Below are 22,946 nucleotides of genomic sequence, written 5' to 3' on the forward strand. Positions count from 1 at the left end.
CAGCACTGAAAGGGCAGGCACTGCCATGGTCCTGTGCTGTTGGGAAAGGCACAATCCCTGGAGCAAAGCAAGCTGAGCATCAATATGATCAAGCAGAGGAAAAAACAGCATGGCCTGCTAACTGTGAGAAAGGCTCAGTATTTGCTAAACTGACCTTTTAAGTATGTGTAAATATTTCTCATTGTCAGCTTGGGCACTGGAATTATTGTTCAGTGCTCCTTGGAGATACCATATCCTGCAGATGATGCTGTGTCTGATACCAGCGTCCCACAGCCTTCCACTTCAGGCACCGTGGTGACGGAGGGAGGACAGACACAGATGTGTCTAGAACCAAATCTGAGCTCTGCCCACCTGGGCCTGCTTGCTGTCTGTGATGCAAACGCTGGAAACACCTAGAGCCTTCACCCTGGTCTGCTTCCAGTTGGGGCTGCAGCTCTGTGAAGGTTGCTTCCATAATGTTTTTTGATATGGGGAAAACCTACCAAAAGTACTAAGCAATGGGGGGGGTGAGAGAGATAAGCCCTGAGAAGGAGAGGAAGGCAGCTGCCTTTCATCTCTGTGCTCGCTAGGTTGCTTCTAGGACCTGCGCCAGCTTGAGAGCAGTTTGTTAGGACTGAGAGGTGCTGCTACCCATACCCTTAGTTCCCTACTAGTAAATTTCCCCTGCAGCATTAGTACAAGTTACTTGCATTTAAATCTTTTCTGTTTCTTTTATTTAGCCTGGTTTGAGGTGCCAAGCAGCTTGTTATGCTCTGCACTGAGCACAGAGTGACTGTGCAAGCTGCTGGGCGAGGGGACACCCAGCTGGTGCTTCCAGCCAGCTTGGGCATCGCAGGCACCAGCCACAGGTGGGTTTGGATTTGTGAAATGGCTTTGTCAAACCCACAGTCATGTCCTGGTCGCCAGTGGACTGCCATCTGCTGAGCCGAGCCATGTGGCTTGTGGCTGGGATGATCCTCCAGAGAGCTGCTGCGTGGTCAAGCCTAGAGCTACATCACTTTGGTGTTTGGGGAATTTTGCCTCTAGCTTCAGTCAGCATTTACAAGTCCTGTTAAACCTGAATAACCACAATCCGGGGCTCTTGCTTCAAAAACACTGGGAGAAAATTATGGTTCCCAAAGCTTTAGTGAAGTAAACTTGTCTTTTCAGAATATTGCTTATGCACTGGGAATCTGTTTTGCTTTAAGAAATGGATGGATTTATGGGCTAGAATGGTCACTGTTAGTGTCTATTCTTAATTCTTTGTACTTTCACACGCTTTCCACTGCAGATACTGACAAGCTTGTGCGAAGGGTGTATTTACACACGCGCTCCCAGGACTCTTGCAGGGAGGTTTCAGTATGCAAAGTTCCCTGTTCTCTTGCACACCAACAGCCAGTGATTGCTAGGTCACATCTGCATTAAAAGTCATATTTGTTTAGCTTAAGTTAAACTTTTAAATCTATTTAATTACACTGGTGTAAAACTGTTTGTGGGTGCTCTTCCGTGTGCTTTAATTGAAATCTGCATTGCATTGGTTTTCTTTTGGAAAGCTGAATCTGTTTAAGAGTATCCACATGGGTTTGCAATTGGTTTCAATAAATAGAATTAAAACCAGGTTTTGCTTAAATCACTGCAAATTTTAATGCAAACAGGGCCTCAGCAAAACTGAAAATCCCCTTGATTCTTCCCAAGCATTTCTCTCCCGTGACACACGTTTTTTGTGTGTTCAAATGTGCTGCAAACCAGTCTGCAGGTTCTCCAGTATCCAATCTTTTCCTGAAACAAGCAACCTCCTTGGAGTTGAGCAGCCTCTCCCCTGCCCCTGACTGGCTCTGGCGCTTCCAATCAGGCAGAGAGGAAACATTTAAACACGCAGCCCCTCTGCTTTGCCTCCCTGGCTCTGCTCAGAGCAGGAATCAGCCATGCAACTCAGCCCAGGTAAGGCCATGCTTCACCATCCCCATTGCGGCGATGTTACGTTTAACAGATTTTTCCCCTCCAAGCGCCCCGATTTACTCTTTGCCTCCTCACTGCACAAAGAGGGGGAAGAGAGGAAAATCCTCCTGTGTCCCGGGAAGGCAGAGGCATGGTGAGAGCAATGTGCACCCAGCTGCTGCTTCGCCCCGGTACAGCTGACACCAACGGCATTCCCCGGCCAAGAGCTGAGGGCTGGGATGGGAGAGGCTGGTGGGTGGGATAGGATGGCTCCCAGGGGCTGTTCAACCAGCCCAGGTCCTTGTCCTGCTTCAGCCCACAAGTGGTGTGGATGCTCGGGGCGTGCGGCAGCCCTCCAGCTCACCCTCTTGTGCAACTGGCCGCTGTTCTCGCCAGGCAGCGTGTACTGCAGCATCAGGTTTGCCACTGATGAACAGAACCGTCGCAGAAAATCCAGGACAGTATGCACCTCCTAAAAGCCTCCTCTCTACCTTTTTCACGTGCTGTTAAATTACTCTCATGCCTGAGTGTAATTTTCTGGCTGTTCCCCGTGCCCATGAATTACCTGACATGGCATGCTGGATCCTTAGCTGCAGGACAGTTTTTCCAGTTGTTTGTTTTGAAAGCTCTTAAGAGCAATATACTATCAGCTGAGGTTTCTAATTAACTCTGAATAGCTAGTCTGCTGCCACTCAAGTATAATTCTCATTAGCATCTCAGCTAACAAGCTTCAGTGTTTGCCCTCCTAATTAGCTTCTAGTTAGAAGTCTACTAAGATGTGCTGTTGTTAATTGCAGTTCCAATTGCTTTTACAGCAAACTCCTGAGAGATGACTAAAACTGCTGGTTTATATAGCCTGGTAGAGATCAATATCTGGGATACTTACAATTGCGGGTTCTTTATTCTCCTTTAAGTGTGTGTCTATACAGCATGTTTATGCAAAGAGGAGAGGGGGCAGAGCTGCAGCTTTTCAAATAAAGGAGGAAATATTTTGCCTTTTAGACAAGCGGTACAATCTCAAACTGAGTCTGCTTAAAGCAGAGTACAACTTTCACAGCAGCGCTGCACGGACTGCTTTCCAGGTTGGTTTTGGTTTGTTTGTTTTTGTTTTTTTCCATGCAGCTGTCCATACAACGGCTGATTTCCTGTGCCCATGGGTTTCCAAGGGTTCGTGAGTGCCCCGCAAAGTGCCCTATTGATGCTGAGTTGAAAAAACAAGTGTATTTGCCTGTTGCCTGGACAGAGCGTGTGTCAGGTTAGCTATTCCTTCCAGGCTGCTAGCTCAGGATGGTATTTCTGTGGAATGCTCTCAGCAGAGTTTAATGTATGCCTGCATGTTGGATTAACCCCTTAGTCCCTACAGCTTGGGAGTACTTACCCACGTTTAGTGTTAGAGGGCTCAGACAGCTGTGGCTGTGCAGAACAGGCTCCTTGATTCAGCGGAGCAGGGTGTGAGGTTGTGCAGGTTTCCACTAGAGCAGGATGAAGCATGCAGATGGAGAAAGGTGAGCTTTACAAGTTTCACAAAATATCTTAAGCTGTCAAACACTTGTCTCATGGATGTAAATCTGTTCTGTGCAGACTTTAAAATCACACATGTGCTTCTCAAGGAGAGGAAAAATATTGCTCACCTTGTGAAGCTTGCCAGTGGGCTTCTCTCTCTGGACATGTCCAATCCTCCTGGGACCACTAAACTGAAACCCACTTTTTGCTGAGGGTTCTGAAATTGGTTTAGTTAATCACATCCCATGCATCCTACTGCTCTGGACAGGACAAGAAGAGGGCAGCACTGAAACTGAATACTGAATTTTATTGTAGGATGTCTGGATCCCTCTACCTTGATAACTGCTTCCTGCTTTTCTGAATTGAGGGGTAAAGTCTTGATGGTACCAATGCAAACTAACTTTGAAGATAAAGATGAGTCCCTTTTATTTGTCTTAGGAAAACTACTGCAATTGTGTGATGCTGCAACTGAAGGCTCTGGTTCTGGAGTACCCATGGGGGAGTGCCCTTGCAGCTGAGCAGAGTCCTCCTAAGGCAACATATTGGTGTAAGGAGGTGCCCACTCAGATCCAGCTGTAGTACTGGTATCAATTGTAGGCTTTTAGAAAGGGAGAACTTCTGGTAATGAATACCTTTGGTTCATAACCCATGGAAAAATGGAATTTAAATATGGCCTGTTCACACTAATAGCAATAGATTTAATTACTCATAGATCTCTCAAATCTGATTGCTTTAGGAAAATGTGTAAAGTAACTGGGCAAGTTGAAAAGGTGTCAGTATGTTTACACAATGTTGCATATATGTCTGGTTACGTTCATATAAGATTTAATCTTTCGGTCATCAACTGTTCATTAGCATTTTTAGCTGTAAAATAAATAAATAAATAAATCAGAATTTAGAACTCGGCCATTGACGAGAAGCTTATTTTCTCTATTTGACTGTCTATATCCAATTAATGTGTTGGAAAATAAGAGTAATGATGGTGAGCAAATCTCAGCATTTAAATCTATTTCAGTTATATATCAAAGAGGCATATTTAAATGAACTGTTTAACCTTTTTTATCTCAAAACTGGATTCCAAATCACAAATACGCCACTTACTGTGCTGTACTTCAGTTACAGGTGGCAGCATAAAATGAAGCACACTCAAATGATAAAACTTTTTTAGAAACTCTAAAATAAAACTTGAGTTTAGGTATGGTGAAAGGAGAAAAAAAAAGGATTTCAAGTGAGGGATCTCTACTGTAAGTATTAAATAAAGATTAAGGCAGGGAATTAATCAAAGGTAGCAGAAATAATAATTCAGAACAAAGGGTTCTGATGGTAAAACTGAGAACTGAAGTGAATGTCCAGCTTTTTTCCTCAAGGAAAAAAAACCCCACCAAAACAAAAAACAAAACCAAAAACAAATAAAAAAACACCTTCAAAGCAACCCTTTCAGATAAAAAATGTGCAGATGCTACCAACATGTTGGTGTGAAACATCAGACACGAATTTGCATGTCCTGCAATGCAGAGGTGGTGTTGGCTATTTTATCCATTTGTGATAATAATATATTTCCTTCTTCTTAGAAGGTCCAATTTGTGGGGACTTCTGTGCTCTTAGCATCTGTGGGGAAAACCTCCAAAGAAGCCCAGAACTTGGACTGTAACAACTATACTGCCCTTGCAAATTGTTGAATAGATAAAGCCATGTAAGGAGGGCTTCTCCTGTCTCTGTTCTCTTTAACATGGTTTGCCCTAAGCATTTTTGTCACCAAACCAGTTTATATAGTGCTGGCTTATTGCCAAATTTGTCACATAAAGTATTTTTCTTGACGTGATTGTAACCTAAATTGGTGTCATGATCTCTTTGTTAAGGCAAGCAATAAATTATATTCTCGGACAGAAAAATGGTGATAAAGTACCATCTACACTGACAGTGTAGAAAGAATAATGTTGAAATAACTCATAAACATACTGATTGAGTAGGTTCCTCTATAGATCAGGTAGAGCCTTGACTCCATCTGGTTCAGTAAATGTTCATGAGGTTTTCTGAATCTGGAAATGGGGAGGATTCCATAACACTAATTTTTTTTCCTAATAAGACTATGATCTAGGCTATTTCTTACAGCAGAACAGCCTTTCTGCCTAGATTGTTAGAAAGGGCATCCTCTTAATTATTTATACGACACATACCAGGTGTGCTGATTATGAAATTTCCCTTGAGGCTCCAGAAGGAAATGAAATCCTAATAAATGCATGAGATAGATAGTGGAACAATGCTAGAATCTCCTGGATGAAAATCAGTCATCTGTGTCAGTGATCTTCATTGCAGTGGTTTTTAGAATGCCTTACAGAAGTTAATCTTCTTAGGCTTGTCATCCAAACTACTTCGGAGGTGTGACAAAACTGCCCTTCCAGGGAACTTCAGTGCTCTTGTGGGGAACAAAGAAAGAATAAGGGTAGGGGAATACATTTCTGATCGGAGATGAGAGATGTGGAGGTGGTAGTGTTGATATTGGTGCTGAGTTCATAATTAGTATTATTGCACAGTGATGACTGAAACTGTCTGGAAAATTCTCCTTATTAAAATGCTGGCTGAGAAAATCAAAGGACTCTGTTTTGGAAATAGGGGCTTTTCTTGTCTTGGCAAATGGAGCAAATTTATTTGGAAGAGAGAATTCTATTTATTTATGAGACTCTTGTTATCAAGAGAGTATTCAGTGGAGTACAAGGAAGAAAGGGCCTTTGCAGAAGAAATGGAGGAATACCAATGACACTAAATGTAGGATCAGAAAAGGAGGAGAAAGAACCTGATGTGAGAGATAACAGGGAAGACGAAGTATGAGTGTGAACCAACTTACTGTAATTAAGAAAAAGACCACACCGGTTTTAACCCAGAGCAATGTGCAATGACCACGACAAACTCAATTTTCTTGTTCCTGTCAAAAAAATTATTGTTTAATTAAATAAATAAATCTCAATGAGGTGGAATACATAAATATAAGAATGATTCTTACAATATTGCCGTTCAAAGAAACTGCTAAAAGAGTCGAAGACTTGCAGAGAACATGCAGCCAGTTAAAGGTGTTATAATATGAGCTCAAGGAAGTGTGTATCTCTCTTCTATCAAAAGGCTTGAGCAGAACTCTCTGAAAAGCAGGTATTATTCAGTGGAAGAGCTGAGATGTTAGAAGTAAAAAGACATCTTTCAGAAAGTGGAGGTCATGTTTGAACAGAGAAAATAAAAAAAGATCATACATTCAAGTTAAATAAGGCAAGTTAAACAAGGCACAGGTAAAATCAATTTTGAGGAACAACTTGCTAAACTCACAGAAACAATAAGGAAACCCCTTCAAACACAAGAAAAGTAGGAAGCCTGTCCATCAGCAGGCTTGATAGGTGATTGCAGTGTAATAAGAGCACTTGAAGTACGTAGGGCTGTTACAGAAAGGCTAAATAAAGCTTTGCTTTGCTGTTCATGGTAAAGGATCTCAGGGAGCTTTCTTTTCTGGAGCATTTTGGTATCTGAAAGAGTGTAAAGAGCTGTTTTGAACTGAAGTGTCAGCAGAACAGGTTTAGAACAATTGGATAAAAATAGGTGGTAGCCATGGTAGCCACCCTAGAGTCCCAAATGTGGAGAAGTCACATTAATAGTTTTGTTTGATATGAATTAAATAATGGTTGTGGCAAGTGAATGTGGCAAATGCAATTGATATTTAAAGGCCTATGTATGTACACGGGAAAATCTAACCTTCCTTGGGCAAATTTATGGAAAATAAAATGAAGATTTGAATTCGTAGAGTAAATATGATATATTAGGTAAATGTCATGATGGATTCTGGAGAAGGATGCTGTCACAAATCTGTGTGCTTTGAAGCCCAGCAACCCATGGGTAGAGGTGATTCAGTTGGTAAGGTGTAGCTGGACTTCCAAGCTCCCTTACTAATGGTCATCAAACTCCCTAAATTCTCAAGAAATAAGGAAAGTGCTCTTGAAGTTTTGAACTGGTTATGGCTGTAATTAAAGGTAATAACACAGAGGGTAGGAACTGAATCATCAGCTTTCCCATTGCAGGAAAGTCACCAGGATTCAGGAGTCTTTTTTGCTATCTCTATTGTTAAAGTATGAAAAAAAAGAAAGATAATGACAAGCTTTACATAGAAGAAATTTTCAAGGTAGTCAAAACTAAAAATGGCTGTGAATGTTCTTCTCCATTTTCTCACCCAGTCTAGACAATTGCAAAGTAATGCATAAGGGAGAAGAACCATACCTATGCATCCACAGAGATGTAACCATTCAGGAGAAGCATCTTGGTGTAATTTTGAATAGTTCTTGGGAAATATCAACTTCATCCTTAGTAGTACTCAAGAAGATAAATAGGATGTTAAAAACTTTACAGACAACTTAAAACTAAAATAAATTTTAAAAAATTTCAATTTGTGTGTAAATCCACAATATGCCCAAGTGTTGCACAGTGTGATAACTGTGTCTTGAAGTTCCAAGTGGTACACAGAAAAGCTGCCATAATGATAATACATACACAATGCTTTCTGTGCCAAGAGAACTTAAACATAGGCTTGGAAAAGACCCCTGGGGCCACCATGCTCAGTCCTCTACTCCTGCTGGCACCACGGCATACAGCTTTTTCATGTATTTCTCAGATGCTGCCAGAGAATTTTCTGGTCTCTGATTTAAATGCATTAAGCTTGTTCAGCTCTGCTTACATTGCAGTAGATAGTTGTCCTACTCTTGTTCATTCCTCCTTTCCCCCCCGCCGTTCAGCAGTTACTCATGCTGAAAACTGAGCTAGATTCTAAAACTGGTAAGACTGTGCTGTGTATTGACGTGAGTATAATTAATTTTGGATATTTAATTAAATAATGTGACAGGGCAAGCAGGATTGGCCAGAATTGTTCTCTAGGTGACAAAAGCAACGTTAAAATTTGTGATGCTCCTATGCCATTGCATGTACTGGAAAGATGGCCATAGCAGTGGAGACACAGCGGTATGACATTTCTTCTGTAACCAACAGGTGCTTGGCTGGAAGGACTGTAAGATGTGTCTGTGTCCTTAGACTGATCAAAATGTAGGATCCTCTCTTCTATTTTTCTTAGAATAAAAAAGAACTCCAAGGAATTTGATCTCTGTACAACAATGTACTTTTCCCTTATACAAGCCTCCCAAACACTTTTTAATGCTCTGGATACAGGATATCAAATCCCACCAGTAGATGTCTTCAGAGCTGTGGGAGTTGGGGGAGGAGGCTGTGTTCCTTGGCAGAGATTTTTAAATTATCACCTTGTTAAGGTGAGTGGGAAATTCTGTCTAAATACCACTGACATGGAATGATGCAGAATTTTAGCTGTAATTTTCTTATTTTGTGGGAGGTTTAGGGGCACTTATTAGCTTTTAATGCTGTTGGATAAACTAATGACTATGTCACTGAGATGAGTCTGAAATCTAAACCAAATCTTTTGTCAGACTTTCTTTTTCAAATGGGCCTGAAACAAATTCTGCAGCTCTTGCACACATCAACCTACAAAATTATTTTTATAATTGTCTAAAATGAATCGCAAATATTTCCATTTACTCAGCCTAGTCATCTATCCCTATTTAGAGAGATACCTCCTCTAAATACCTCCTGCTTTGTCAAAAAGTGCCACTTTTCTACTGCATAGCTTCTATTTTAATGATTAGTATATTTCAGTGAGATTAAAATGTACTTTTTTTTCTCAAAAGACTTATTTGCTACTTCCAAATAGTGTTACTTGTCCTTCCACTTCTTTCAAATACATATTTAAAGAATTGGAAGAAACAACAAATTTGAAGAGAATCAGGCTCACAGTATTTAAAAGCACAAGTATAGACTTGCTCTTTAATTACCAACATACTATTTTCTAGCAATTAAATGTAGAGCTAACTATTACTTACTTTATTGTGTTTGTTTGTGATATAAACACATTGATTAACAGCTACTTTAAAAATTCCTGTAAGAAACCCCTTTAGTTACATTTCTGCAGGTAAAATCTTTTAGTTTGAGGATGAAGAAGATGCTGGAAACTAACTTGGCACACAATAGTGAAACTATAGAGACTTTCAATAGCCTTTTGGACTACAGAGTTTTACGATCTGCTTAACAGTCAAGGAGCCCAGATTATTTTTAACCTCAGTGTAAACAAGGACTTAAAAATTCAAGGTAAAAGCACTTTGGTGCTGGTAAAAGAGATTTTTAGTTTGACATTTTAACCCTAAACTAATAGGTTAGGACTTTGAACGGTGGGAACTGATGTATCTCTGGTGATTTAAAGATGGCTTGTTTGCAGGGTCTTGTTCCCTCCCCGATACTTGTCCTGATGCTGCTCAGGCTCCTGGGTACCCTTTTCCCCACCTTGTCCCCATTCCAGCTCTCACGCTGCATCCCATGAGCGGCTCCCACACTCTGCAAGCCCCAAACCTGGCCAGGGGAGTCAAACCTGTCCCTGTTACCGAGGCCTCTGCTCACAGCCCTGTGCTCGCTGCTTGAGATACAAATGATTGGTGTGGTGGTTTTCATATAAAAACTTAATGGTTATAACGCTAGTCTCAGAAGTGGTCGAACTTGGGTTTGGGTCCTCCTTCTCCCAAGGGATATTCAAATCCACCTGTCCCTTCCCAGGCTGTAGGCAACCTCTCAGCCCTTCCTATTGAAGTTGTGCCATGGTGCAGAGAAGGATTTGCAGAGCTGGAGAGGAGAAGCAAGTGGGAGCCTGACTGTGGCCTACCGGTTGGGATCTCCCCTGAAGGGAGATGGGGAGCAGGTATCTGGCAGCATTCCCAAGGCTGCTTACTACATGCTTTGCATTAAAACATCTCTGGATAAAAATCAAAACTGGCCCTGGAGCGAGGCACAGTCCAAACCCAGCACCTCTCTCCACAGGGAGAGGTTGCAACCACCTTGCCCTGGCAGCGGGTGCTATTTTAGTGCCACCCCAACCACACCCTCTTCCTCCAGCCACATCTTTAAATGAAAGTCAGAGCGGCTGCTCCCTCATGCCGATGCCAGAGCCGCGTTGAGGAGTGTTAGCTGTGCTCACAACTTCCCAATCCCAAGTGGGCTTTCACGGGTCTAAGTGCTAAAAAGTTCAGCTCGGCCAAAATGATCGGATTACAGCATGGAGGAAGAAAAACTTGAGGTATCCAAATACCTTCTTTTCGTGAAAAAATAGGTTCCTGTGGACTATGAGGCACCTAATCAGTTATTTTCTTGGAGGAGAGGAGAAGTCATGGTTAATTTAGCTCTGCGTCTTAGACTTCAATTTTTTTCCCATTGTGATATTCTTTAGGCACCTCTGTGGCTTTGAGGACCTGGCCTTAAGTGAATTGAGAACATGTTTAATTTTGAGATGTGACTGAAGGACGTGCAAGGTTGACTTCAGCTCTGGAGTGTCCAATTCTCTTTTGAAAATTACTTCAGTTTCACAGTCATTTAGAAGCTTTTGAAATTTTTCCTCTTGCTATCTCTGGCTTCTCCTTGTGTAAAATAGAGATAACAATACCTTCAGGACCCACCACATTTTAAAAAAGATTTGTGATTCTCTGAAGGACAGCACGCTGAGCGTTGAGCATTAACTCACTAATTTGAAGAGTTTGACAGATGAGAGAAAATCAGGGAAAAATTACGTCTGCTGGTGGACTGGGTGAAGCTGGGATGGCTTTTGAAGAGGCACCTTTTGCTGGCAGTGGTAAGATGTTTGGATTAGGATGTTTGTCATATTGTTTTGGCTTAAGGAGAGTAGCTTTCAGCAGACAGGAAGGAGGTTGTTGAAGGCGTACTGGCCAATGCAAGTCTTTTGTGATAGGACTATATAGCGTGGGGAATATATTTGTCCATACTGTTTGAAAAGCTAGAGTTTGCAAACTGAACTGAACCCACCTCACTAGACCTTTGTAAGATAACCTTGGATAAGCATGGCTGACCTTTCTCCTCGATTGCTCTGAAATGTTTCCTCACTCCCCTGCCCACATGCAGCCTTGTTCTTCCGAACTCTTTCTCCCCCAGACACGAAGTTCTGCTCCGGGTCGGTGATCTGCTGTGAGGACTCCTGCGTTGACTTCAAGGCTCATGGAGGATCTTCTGTTCCTAGGACAGCAGGTACCAAAGATTTTCTTCCACACCATAAAATCCCCAAAGCTATAAAAGTGCAGGTTTGTGTGTTGAGCCTGTGCCTCCCTTCTGCTCCACCTCTGAGAAGCAGGGCAAGGGTACGAGACAGAGTGTTTCAGGGCTGCAGTTTCCGAGCGTGGAGAAGTTGCTGTGTTGTCTCATCCTCAGCGTGAGGAAGTCAAGTCAGTCACTGTTTCAGTCCCTTGTAAGGAGTCGCTTTGCAGGTTTGTACCTGGCAGATAGAGGAGTCCACGTGGTAATACCCGTGTTCTCTGGTGATTGCTGATTTGGGTTTTATAGGGTTTAACTGATCAGTGCTTTGTCCTTGAACCTGTTTACTTTCTCCTGATGCTCTGGCTCTGAGGTCGCTGTGTGACTGGACTATATCAGAGATGTCAGCCAGTAGACTATGAGGGCTGTATTTTAAAATTTGTTGATTTGTAACATTTCTTCAGTCTTGAGAGTCCAGTGTATTTTTGTGTCTCATGGTGGACATGCCTTCTTACAATCATGTGTTAGACTGGCACTAGTCAGTCTCATTGTCTCCTCCAGCTTTTACCTGCAGAATTTTCTGATGAGAATATTGCTTCAAGAAAGGCAAAATAATTTATCTTCTTGGCGATTCTTAAGTAAAACTACAGCACACAGAAAATCAACCTGTGGCATCCAAGAACACCTTTGATTTTTAGCAGTCTTGGATTTGTCCTAAGATGGTGTGGGGTCTGTAGGGACATGCAACACATTTCTGAATTTTTTAAGGGAAAATACAATGCTCTTGTGCTTCCTGAGCGTTATTCTGCATGTAATAAGGTTTTTCTGGGCTCTGCAGTGAAGCAACGGCCCGATCTTCCTTCAGCTGTCCCTTCCTCTCCTCTTTCAAGACTTAAGTTGTAATAGTTGCTATTAGAAATTAGCCAGGTAAAATATTTCATATGCGTGTGTGTGTATATATATGTATATAAAAATATAAAAAGAGAGAGTGTGTGTGTATATATGTGTGTGTGTGTGTATAAATAAAATAGGCAGCGGTACAGATGTTGGCTCTCTGACAATAATTAACACAGTCAAATGTAAATGAAAAACTTATTCCCAAGATTTGCTTACTATTTTACTAAAGTTTCATACAAAATTGAGCATTTGAGAATGGGAGTTGATTTTTTTTACCACTTCTGGATGTGCTGCAATGTAACTATTATATCATCTTAATAATCTAAAACAAAGCTGATCTTGATTTCCCATATTGTAGCATGTTGAAAGTAGTAGAAAACTTCTAAGTTATCTTAAAATTGAGAGTGATTTCAGAAACTTTAACTTATAACTTACACCACCTGTAAGATTTTAAATGCTTAGACAGGAACTTGCATGTGATGCCTGCCTGAAGGAGTTCTTGTGTGTAAGATAAAAACAACATAGGGAGACAGAGTAAAATAGAGCACAATAATGTTTCTAAAATACTTGCAGCAATGAGATGTATAAAATACTCCAAAAATATTCCCAGTTCCTGACCAGTGTTCAGTATTCTCTTCTGCCTTTCCAGCAGAAGAAACCTGAAAATTTGTATTTCTGTCAAAGCAAGCACTAGTAAGGATATATCTGATCCTGCTTTTTGGGAAAATTCTTTCACTCAGAATTTTATTACTGAGTGAAGCATCTGGTTCTGACATTCCAGGGGGTGTTTTCTGTTGCTTCAAAACCTTTTTGGACCTTTCTTTTGGCTTTCATCTCTGGTTAAATGACTCCTTAACCCTGCAAGGCACTGCAGAAAAAGCACATTATATTTTTTGTCTGGGGGTCTGCCATGACCCAGCATTACGGCTTTTACCCAGAGGCTGGTGGAAGTCTGGATGTCAGTTGTCGTTATCCGATAGCCACGGACAATACCCAGAAGGGTGCTGTGCAGATCAGAGGTCAGGGACGGAGCTGCGGATCGGTCGATTAAAGAATTTGGTTATTGTGGAAGCAGGTTAAAGCAGAGTTACAGTAGCTGGGTTTTGGTTGGGCATCGTGGTATTCTCCAGATTTCAGGAGGCAGAGAAGATCAGAGAGTTTCTCAGGAATATTTCATGTAACGTCAAACAGCTCTAGTCAGACTTGCTGCTTTGTCTTCAGAGATATTTTGGGAAAAGTTCCCTATCGTGGTTTTGCTAGACTGTTTTTTACAGCCAGAAGAAATGGATAAGGGTTTGTCTTGTCGCATCTATTAGGGAAGCCCCAAGTCCTCACTTCCCAGATGTGTGTTGGGTTGTCCAGCCACTCTAACTCGTGTGTTCAGAGGTCCTGCCAGATCAGCACTCTACTGAAGTTCTCCATAATGTATTCACAAAAAGTGATAAAACATTCCATAAAAGGCCTGAAGGAATGATTAGTTCAATCTTCAGTTAGTTCCCACTGAGACTTGATGAGAAATCATTTGAAAATGTACACATGAGCTTTAATATAATCTGCGTGTCCAGTTGTCTTGAAGGATAGTGTGCAGTGAGGAAAGAGGTTGGAAATGGAGAAAACCATGGCATTAGGATCAAATGTTTTAGACTGCTGCTTGTGATGCATTTTTTGGTCTGCTTGAATGGCTTCAGCCACTGGGATATTTCTACAGGACAGCATGGAGGAAGGGTCAGCTCAAACAGTATGTTCAAGCATGTAAGCCATTGCTGTTGGGTTAAAGTTGCAGTATATCAACAGAGAATATTTTCATTTGTGTGGCTAGTGAGATGCTGACAAGAAGCAGTCATACCTGTTCTGCCCTTGGTTGTGAAGGTTTGTGGATCAGGTTGTTGAGCTCTTTTTAAATCCACAGCAAAATAGGAGCTAAAGCCAGTCCAAGTAGTTTTTATGATCCCCTTTTTCAGTAAGGGGAGTGAGGTGGGGGGAGAAGAGGACTGACTTCCTAAGTCCTTTGGAGTTGGCTGATTGCCTCTAGTAAACAGTTGCACAAGAGTGCCTCCCTGGGGAAACGCACCACGGCTTTCTGTTTGCACAGCAAATGAAATATATTGGTTACATTTATGAAAGAGAATGAGATACTGTGTTGTGAACTGGCTTGGTTTTCTGTAAATTGTTTAGTCTCGTATCTCCGCAATCAGATGGTGGTTCCTTGTTGCTTTGTTTAGAAGGTCTCTGGTCCTACAGTTATTAAAGCTGTTTTATATAACCAAAAAATCCCAACCTTCTGAGCAACTGAAGATTTGCTTAGAACACAGGCATCCAAAAGTGCTCCTTCTGGCTATGAAGAAATCTGTCGATTGAATGTTTAGGGACGAAACAAAATAAGAATTCCCTAGTGCCATTCACATCTGCCACGGGCTCCCTTTGGACAGCTTGTCTGTACTTGCAACTTCATGCTGGATGTCTCCTACATCTGTGTGGTTTTAGGTTCCAGACATTTTCTGTCCAAATCCCCCCTCAAACACCTGGGTTTGGCTTAGGTTTCTTGTTGGTGCTGGGTATGCCCAGCCCCCTGTGGAGTTTGGCTGGAGATAGGGAGACTCTGCAGTACTGAAAATCAGGTCTGTAACTCTTCAGTTTTCTTACTATTCAGAATAACCTTTGCTCACCTACTGGGGAGCAGCTTTGCTGCCAAAAAAGAGTTGTTTGAGTGTTCGCTAATGTGCTTACAGGCAAACTGAGTCCAGTTAATCCATGATTTAAACTAATCTTGTTGATTGCACTCGCATGATCTACTCGGCAGAGAAATGGATGGTGGCAGGTACTCTGTCACTCCTTTTGGTAGTAGTAGCTTTGCTTGCCTCCAAATCTGCATGAGAGGAAGTTCAGATTGGATATTAGGAAAAGGTTCTTCATGGAGAGGGTGGTTGGTCACTGGAACAGGCTCCCCAGGGAAGTGGTCAAGACACCAAGCCTGTCAGAGTTCAGGGTGCACCTGGACGATGATCTTAGTCCTATGGTGTAGTTTTAGGGTGTCCTGCAAGGAGCAGGGAATTGGCCTTGATGATCTTTACGCGTCCCTTCCAGCTTGAGATATTTTATGATTCTATGAACACCTGTGTCGCAGTGGGTATTTATAGGCAAGCAAATCATCCTGCTTTTCCATGCACAGATCTACGCTTACTTGGGGCACCTCCTCTGGTTTACAACACTGAATGGCACACTGAATGAAAAGCACGGAGGAGGACTTTAAAATCACTGGTAGTCTCGGACAGCTAGTGTTGGATATGGGAAAATTTGCATCCAGAAGTGGTTTGTGGGTGTGCATTAGTTCAGGAGAACTTATGAAAGGAGGCAGATGGACTTCCTCAGGCTGGTCAGAATGCTCCTGTGTGTGATGGCTAGAAAATGTTTCTTTGATCCGTAGGCTGATGGATTTGTTGGCAGCGTTTCACTGAGGCCAACAGAGGAAGCAAATACACACTCCTTGGTTTAGTGATAGCTGAAACAATAGAAGCTAATGCCTAGATCGGAGGAGCATGCTCAGGCTGGAATATAAACTGAACTGTGGTGGCTGGAGAGTGGTTGGAGTGGAGCTGTGTCTAATAAGCAGCAGAGAGCCACAGAGAGGGGGAAAAACAACTGGGAAAAGCCAAGAGTCAAAGAGGAACATAAAAACAATTGCAATACAGGCTTGTGGTGAAGGCAGCAAGAGGATACGGGGTGTCCCTGGGCAGAAGTCAGGGTGAAGAGACACACTTGGATGTAGGAGGAGGAGATGACATCTCCTGGCTACCCCTGGGATGTCCAGGGAGCAAGACTGTGCATGTTGTACACCAAGAGCAATACCAAGACCCCAAATACTGGCAATACTTTGTATTAAAAGGGGCAATGTTATATGCATATCGCAATAAACCTTCCTGTGTTGGGATGGATCGTCCTCCTGCCTAGTACGAGATGTGAGAGCTATTATTTAAGTTTCCAATATTGTGTTTGTCTTGGAGCTGCAACTCAGTAGCTTGCTACTTGTGTAGATCATCTGCACAGAGGCAGAAGCCATAGTTTTGGGGGAAGCATTTGGAAACACAGACCATGCAGGACTTCACAGGCCATATGTCTGCACAATCTCTGCAGGACATGGAAACGTGCTTCTACTGGAAACCCCATGTGTTTTCATTGGGGATAGCAGTTTTTTCAAGGAGCTCTCTGATGACATACTAAACATGTCTGAAACACTTTGAGCACAGTATTGGGAATAAAGTCAGGACCAACTGCAACCTCCTGTGTGATGCTGTCAGTTCAGTCCCTTGAAAGGCGTACACGTTTCCCATGGAAGGACAGGGAGATGCTGTGGGATGGCTGACATCACTGGCAGCCTGTCCCAGGAGTAGCAGCTACCTCTTGTACGGTCTCAACTTCTATTAGCCACCACTTAAGCAGATAAGATCTTGGGCTATCGCAGCACTGCTGGTGAATGTGGTTTTACTTATCATTTTGAGAGCTCTCAGATCAGGCAGTCTTTTATGAGTATCGTCTGAACTTCATAGGTTGCAACACTTTTCTTGAATTTCCATTCCTGAGGCTGCCTTGCAATAATACCCCAAACACCATTTACATTTTAGTATTTAAATCTTTTATGAACTGATGTGAAAATCTCCTGTGCTCTAAATATTTTATCTGAAGCATATATATATATATATTTTAATCTTGTAAATTTTCCTCAGCGGGGCTGAAGAGCTCAGCGCACCCTGGTGAGGGGAAAAGCATGAATTTGGGGGTAGCCTGGGGTCTCCAAGCAGAAGTGCAGAAGGAAAGTCAGAGAAGCTCCTGCCTTTCTCTCCTTGCCAGACAGCTTTGATTTTTTTTTTTAATGCTTTTTATTTTCTAAACCTGTGTCTGATTAAATTGCAGAACAGCAGAACCTAATCCAATTGCTGTCCCCCACTGAGATGAGCAGGCGCAAGGTGTTCCCTGGCCATGTTGGGGTAATTGCTGGGCTCACCTGGAGTGTGGCTGCGGGTGGAGGGCAGGGGAAGGAGTGAGGGACCAGAAGCTTCCCTACATCCATCGTGGCCCTTGTCAGGGAGTCAAGGAGAGGCAGCATGGGGATGCAACAGCTGCTGGGTGGATGCAGCAGGCTGCCAAGCCAGTAGCGAGCTCCGAGATGCGAGGCTGGGCTTCTGGCAGCGAATTACCAGCCACTTGCGCTGCAGTTTCTCAGAGATTGCTGGAAAAGGGCCCAAACCGCTCTCCTTTCTGGAAGAACAGCAAGCTAGAGCCCATTTATACAATGCAGCTCAAAGGCTTGCTACCAAAATGGTGCAAAAACTCGCTTAGCTGGAGATCTGTGCCAGGGCCAGGCTCCCTGCGCTTGGCTCACTCTCATCATTAGAATCCAGGAGGTGTCTTCTCACTAATGGATCAATGAATCCATAACCTCCTTCAAGCATTTATTTAAGTATTGCTACCCTTTACACTGCTGTTAGGAAGAGATGACACCAGCAGCATTCATTCTTGCTGGGGCAGAAAAACTGCTGCGTGCAGCCACAGCACCACCACGGTCAAACCAGCTGCCGTCATCTGGTTTTTCATGACACAGCGTTTTTCTCCTGCCCTGTTGAGTCATGGAAATGTGGCTCAGTGCAGGGCACAGGGCAGACGTCCTTGCAATAGGGATTCTTTTTCTTCTTTTGTGATGCATCTCATATCCAGACTGGATTAAATCATGGTCTATGGCTAAAACAAACTGTTTTGAACAGGTTCTCAGAGGAATTTACTTCTGAAAGAGAAACATTTGCATAGCATTTTAGGAGCAGTTTTAATGAACTAGACATTTTCCAGCACGTAGCTTGCTAAAATGTGCTAAAAACCAAACACGGGCAGGAGGATTTATTGACTAACCCCTGTAAGTAAGCAGGGCCAAAATAATTTCATTCAAGTGGGATTTGGGAAACCATTCATTGGGAACCGAGTGATTTTCGTTGTAATCTGATTTCTTACTTGCTTTCCAGAAAAGGAGTATGTCTATACTTTGCACTGCAGGGTTGTTCCATATGTTAAGGAACTGCAAATGATATCTTAAGAGTAAGCAAATCTCAGAAATGCTCTGTTTGAACTGGGAGTATGACGCACATAGAACTGATGTCTTTGCTTTCTATACTATATAACTGAGTTTTTAAGAATATTGCCTGTCTCTCTCTGTACACCTGAAAATTTAGGAATATGTGTGACTGAAAGGCCATCTAGTCTGGCAGCCTACCTCCATATATTCTAAGTGCCAGATGTTTTGTGAGTGGTTATTTGTAACTTCTGGAGATAAGGGATTTTTCTCCTCCCCCATATGCTAAACTAGGGTCTGTAGCATGAGTGTTTGTGTTTCTGCTAAACTTAGAAAACCCCTAAGTAATAAAAAAAATTCTTAGTCCTGTAATTTTTAATCTAATTACTACTAACATACCAGCCTATACTTGGTTTCTCCAAGCAGTGAATTCCTTGGGGTCCCTGCAATCCATCAGCTCCTTCTTCTAAAGCGCCACATAGTTCCAGTTCTCCCCTTTGTCTGTGCTAATGCTTCCTGGGAAGCCCCATTTCCCAGTTTGTCTGTGTTCACCTCACTGTCTCTTGCCATCCTTCTCTCTCTGACTGAATATCTGTACAAAGCTGGCTTCCATGGTTACTACTAAAATAGGCAAAGGAGATATTTTTGGTCAGAATCTGCCAGTTCAGCAAGATCAAAATGCTTTTGGGAAATGTTCTGATTACAGTGAAATTGAAGCAGGATGTGGTCTAGCAAAATTAAATCAGAAACCTCTCCAGCTCACCTGCATCTTCTCAGACCACCGTCCTCCTGGGCTGCTTGGTAGACTGCTCTGCCATAAGGGAAACCTGCCATGCAGACAGCCCCATGGCAGGGTATTTATGGGGAAATGTTCATTATTCTTGTTCTTTTTGTTTTAAGTGTTGATGTATAAAAATCTCTGCTCTGTGTCAGCCAGGATGCCTTCCCCTCAGCCAGCTTTCTCCAGAGCACCCGTTTCTGTTGTCAGATTTCTTTGCAGGTATTATTTATTTTAGATGTACATAAAAGCTATTCAACCATGTGATGGCCTTTGCCCAGAAATGCATTGTTGTCACTTGTCCCTCCTGGTCTATCCTGTTTTGTTTCCCTTGTGGTATGTCCCAGTTAGGTTGCAGACCATCTGATGGAAGTGACTGTCCTTTTTTTTATGTACCATAAGACACATACTATATTTCCTCAGCCTCAATAACTTTTTCTTTTTGTGTTTGTAATAGGACCTCCTGCAGTTTAACTAGCTTTTCCTTCCCTTACAAACAGCGTTGTACTGCTCCTCTGTTAAACTTCCCTGACAGGTATTAGGACAGCATGAGCTGTGGTTCACGTGCAGTTTTACAGCACTGACCTGATGGCTCTGTGTTCACAACCCTTAAGGTTTTCTAAAGCTTCTGAGCCTTTACCAACCCACACAACCCCATCACCCGAAGAGACTGACAGATTGAAAGGTGCATGGACCTTATCAGAGTTCCCAAACTCAGCTCCTCTGTCTGCAAGGGGTTTCCCTACCTTAGGGTGAGCTCCTGGTTTCCAGCACTCTCTCAAGAACAATGACTTTTCTGGTATGGACCTGTTGTTTCAATGGAGAAGAAAAGAAGGCAGCTTTTCCTCCATGATCACCTGTCCCTGCTTGTCTCCTCTGGACAAGCTTCTCGGAAGCAGTGGAACAGTACTTCTTCTCTCATTGCATTTATCCCTCTTTGCAAATTGCAGTACAGTTCTGAGAGACACTAAACACATAAATTTTAGTAAGACTTCAGACAGTGGGCTTTTTAGCCTGGTGGACAGCAAAATGTGGGGCTAGAGGCAGCCGCCCAACTTGTGCAGACAGCTTTTCTGAACTTGAAATGCAGCATCCCACTGCAATGCAAAAACCAAATTCCTTTTTTTTAAACAGACACGTACATACCCTTTTAATCAGAGTTATCGAGGTGTGCCTGCACTGAAACAACCAGAGGATGAACATGTGCTCTGCAGCCACTGTCCTGTTTAAAGATTTGTTATAACCCACACATGCGTTACGCTCCTGGTGGGCCAAACTGGAGGATTTCAAGGAGCAGTGGATGACCTTGCTTTGGATGACCTTGATTTCAACAGCTTGCCCGAAACACAAAAAGGGTGCAAGGAGCTTTTTTTTTTGAGTTATATGTAATCAAGACATTATGGGATGTTCTACTGCAATGTTTTAGAGAGTTGGACCTGTGTCTTTGAGGGGTGATGCATACTTCTAATGGATCTCCAGTGGGGACCTCCTCCTCCCAGTGTCACTGCTCAGAGTTGCTGCCTAAAGGGGTGTTTGCTGCCAGTGGCACTAAAACTGGGGCCAGACCAACTGGTCTCAAGACTTACCTGAACTAAAACTAATGTATTTCCATTTCTGAAATCCAAATAGGCAGTGACCTGTGTGTCAGCCCCTCTCTATAGGCAGCTGCCCATTTGGGTTTTGGAAACAGAAGTACATTTAGGAAAAGTTGCAGAAATTTCTTGCATCCTAATGGAATAAATTCTGATTTGCCAAGGAGGTGCTGCCTGACTTCTCCTGCCACAATTCCCATCAGCAGGATCAGACATGCCCTTCTGTAATCAGAGTTTAATGGCTTACAGTTTGTGGGTTGAGCTCCAGTAACTGACTGACTAGAGCTGTTATCTCCCTGCAAAGGCAAGGGAAAACCCCTTTCCCTAAAACTAGACTACAGGAAGTTTTATTTGGCATGTGTTAGTCCACACTTGCAAAGCTGAAGGCTGTATATGCCGTTGCTTGGCACAGATCACTTGAAGTATAGTCAACAACTATGTTAGGATTAATGGAGTTGTCTGAACTCTGTGATAGAAACATCTATAGGTGAACTTCATTAGATTCACATCTGCAAATTAGAAACCTTTCTACCCTGTTTGGGGTTTGTTATCTTTAGCAATCACCATGAAAAGTGGAACAGCTGTGGGAGCTATTATTCAAGCTGATATATAATGATTGCAAAAAAAGGTAGGATGTTTAGACAGATGATACAAAGAACAAATTTGTGAGAGGATCATTGAGTTCATGGTCCTCTGAGCTCTTAGGAGCAGGTGTGCACTGAAAGGAAGGGCATAAGTGAGATCCTCAAGCTCACTGAGGTCAGTGTTCATAGCAATATCTTCTGGATTGTCATAACAGTGCCCATCAGAGGAGGGACTGGAGTGAGCGGGAGAGCGGAGGAGGAAGAAAACAGCTTTCTGCTACACAGGGAAGTCATCTACAATGGTGTCTTCAGAAGCCCCATTATGTATTTCAGTGGTTTCCAAGAGAAGTGACATCCTTATTGAGAAGAACAGTAACAGCTTCAGTTGTTTGTGAGGCACTTGGTGCCATGCTGGTCCTCAGTCTGGAGGAGGCTGGTGCTGGAAGACTCTGCCATCAGCAGAGACATCAGAGTGGAGCGTGTGAGGGATGTCAGTGTTAGGTGCATCAGTGCCTTGGGTCTGGCAGAGGCACAGCTCACCATGCCAGCAGTTATTCTGGGTTTGGTGACCCAGACAGATGACAAATCTTGTCTGGCCTCTAGCCTGAGGGGGTAAAGAACAGCCAAGTGCTAATGGAGCATCTCCTCTGAATGCCCTGGTCCTGGGGAAGGACAGCTCTCCTGCCCTCACAGTTCTTCCCCAAAGGGTTTGTTGGACCCGTATTAGCTGTTCCTCCTGATTCAGGTGCTAGGACAAGGGGTTAGCAACTCCCAGGGACTCTGCTGATCTGCAGAACATCAAAGAGAGAGGTGCAGCCTGGAGAGGTGTTTTTTTTCCTCCTCTGGCTCTGGTGAGGACTGCAGGGATTATTTCTGAGGTAAAAAAACTTTCCTTGCTTTGAGCTCCACATAGGAAAGCAGTCACTTTATCAACCCCTTGGCACGTGTGCTTCAGTGAGGCAGAGGGGGCATGCAGAGTCTCCATAATTAATATTAATGACTTCTCAGAGGAGGGGATAAAACCTGAGTCTTGGAAACTTAGATTTCCTTCTGATGCTGAGGAGAGGGGTAGAAGGGAGGTATTATTAGAAGCATTTCTTTTCTTTAACCCATGTTAAATAGCTATACCACTGTATTGACCTGTCAATTACACTAATAGGAAACAGTGTATAGAAAAGTTGAGAGATGTGAGTTGTCCAGAGAAGCAGCTGCCCCCCTTCTGCAGGATCCCAAGTTTGGGGCCGGAGGCTGTGCCTGGCCCCAGCAGCTGCTGCGGAGTACAAGGAGCAGCCGTGCATATGCCAGGCACATGTGGATGAAAAGGGGAAGGAATAGTTGTGGACCATCACAGAAAGAACTTGTTGCAGCAGGACAGGTCCTCTCCTATCCTGTCGGGGCTGTTGTGCTTATCATAGAATAGTTTGGGTTGGAAGGGACCTTAAAGGTCATCTAGTTCCAACCCCCCCTGCCATCAGCAGGGACACCTTCCACTAGACCAGGTT

At 43.0% G+C, this 22,946-nt stretch overlaps 1 protein-coding gene across 2 annotated transcripts in view; it reads left to right on the top strand.

The window, feature by feature from the left end:
• The first annotated feature begins 1,904 nt into the window (after window positions 1–1,904).
• Window positions 1,905–22,946, top strand: part of MSANTD1 (Myb/SANT DNA binding domain containing 1) — a 44,917-nt gene continuing 23,875 nt past the window's right edge. Inside the window, exons 1-2 of one of the 2 annotated variants that reach the window (XM_029084105.1) lie at window positions 1,905–1,920; window positions 11,443–11,535. In XM_029084105.1, coding sequence (XP_028939938.1) covers window positions 1,905–1,920; window positions 11,443–11,535 — 109 coding nt within the window. Of the gene's footprint in view, window positions 1,921–11,442; window positions 11,536–20,518; window positions 20,535–22,946 lie in introns of those variants that run through there. The other variant, XM_029084108.1, reaches the window with a different exon arrangement.

The sequence above is a fragment of the Antrostomus carolinensis genome, unplaced genomic scaffold (genome assembly GCF_000700745.2).
Source record: "Antrostomus carolinensis isolate BGI_N321 unplaced genomic scaffold, ASM70074v2 scaffold13900, whole genome shotgun sequence".
Lineage (NCBI taxonomy): Eukaryota > Metazoa > Chordata > Aves > Caprimulgiformes > Caprimulgidae > Antrostomus > Antrostomus carolinensis.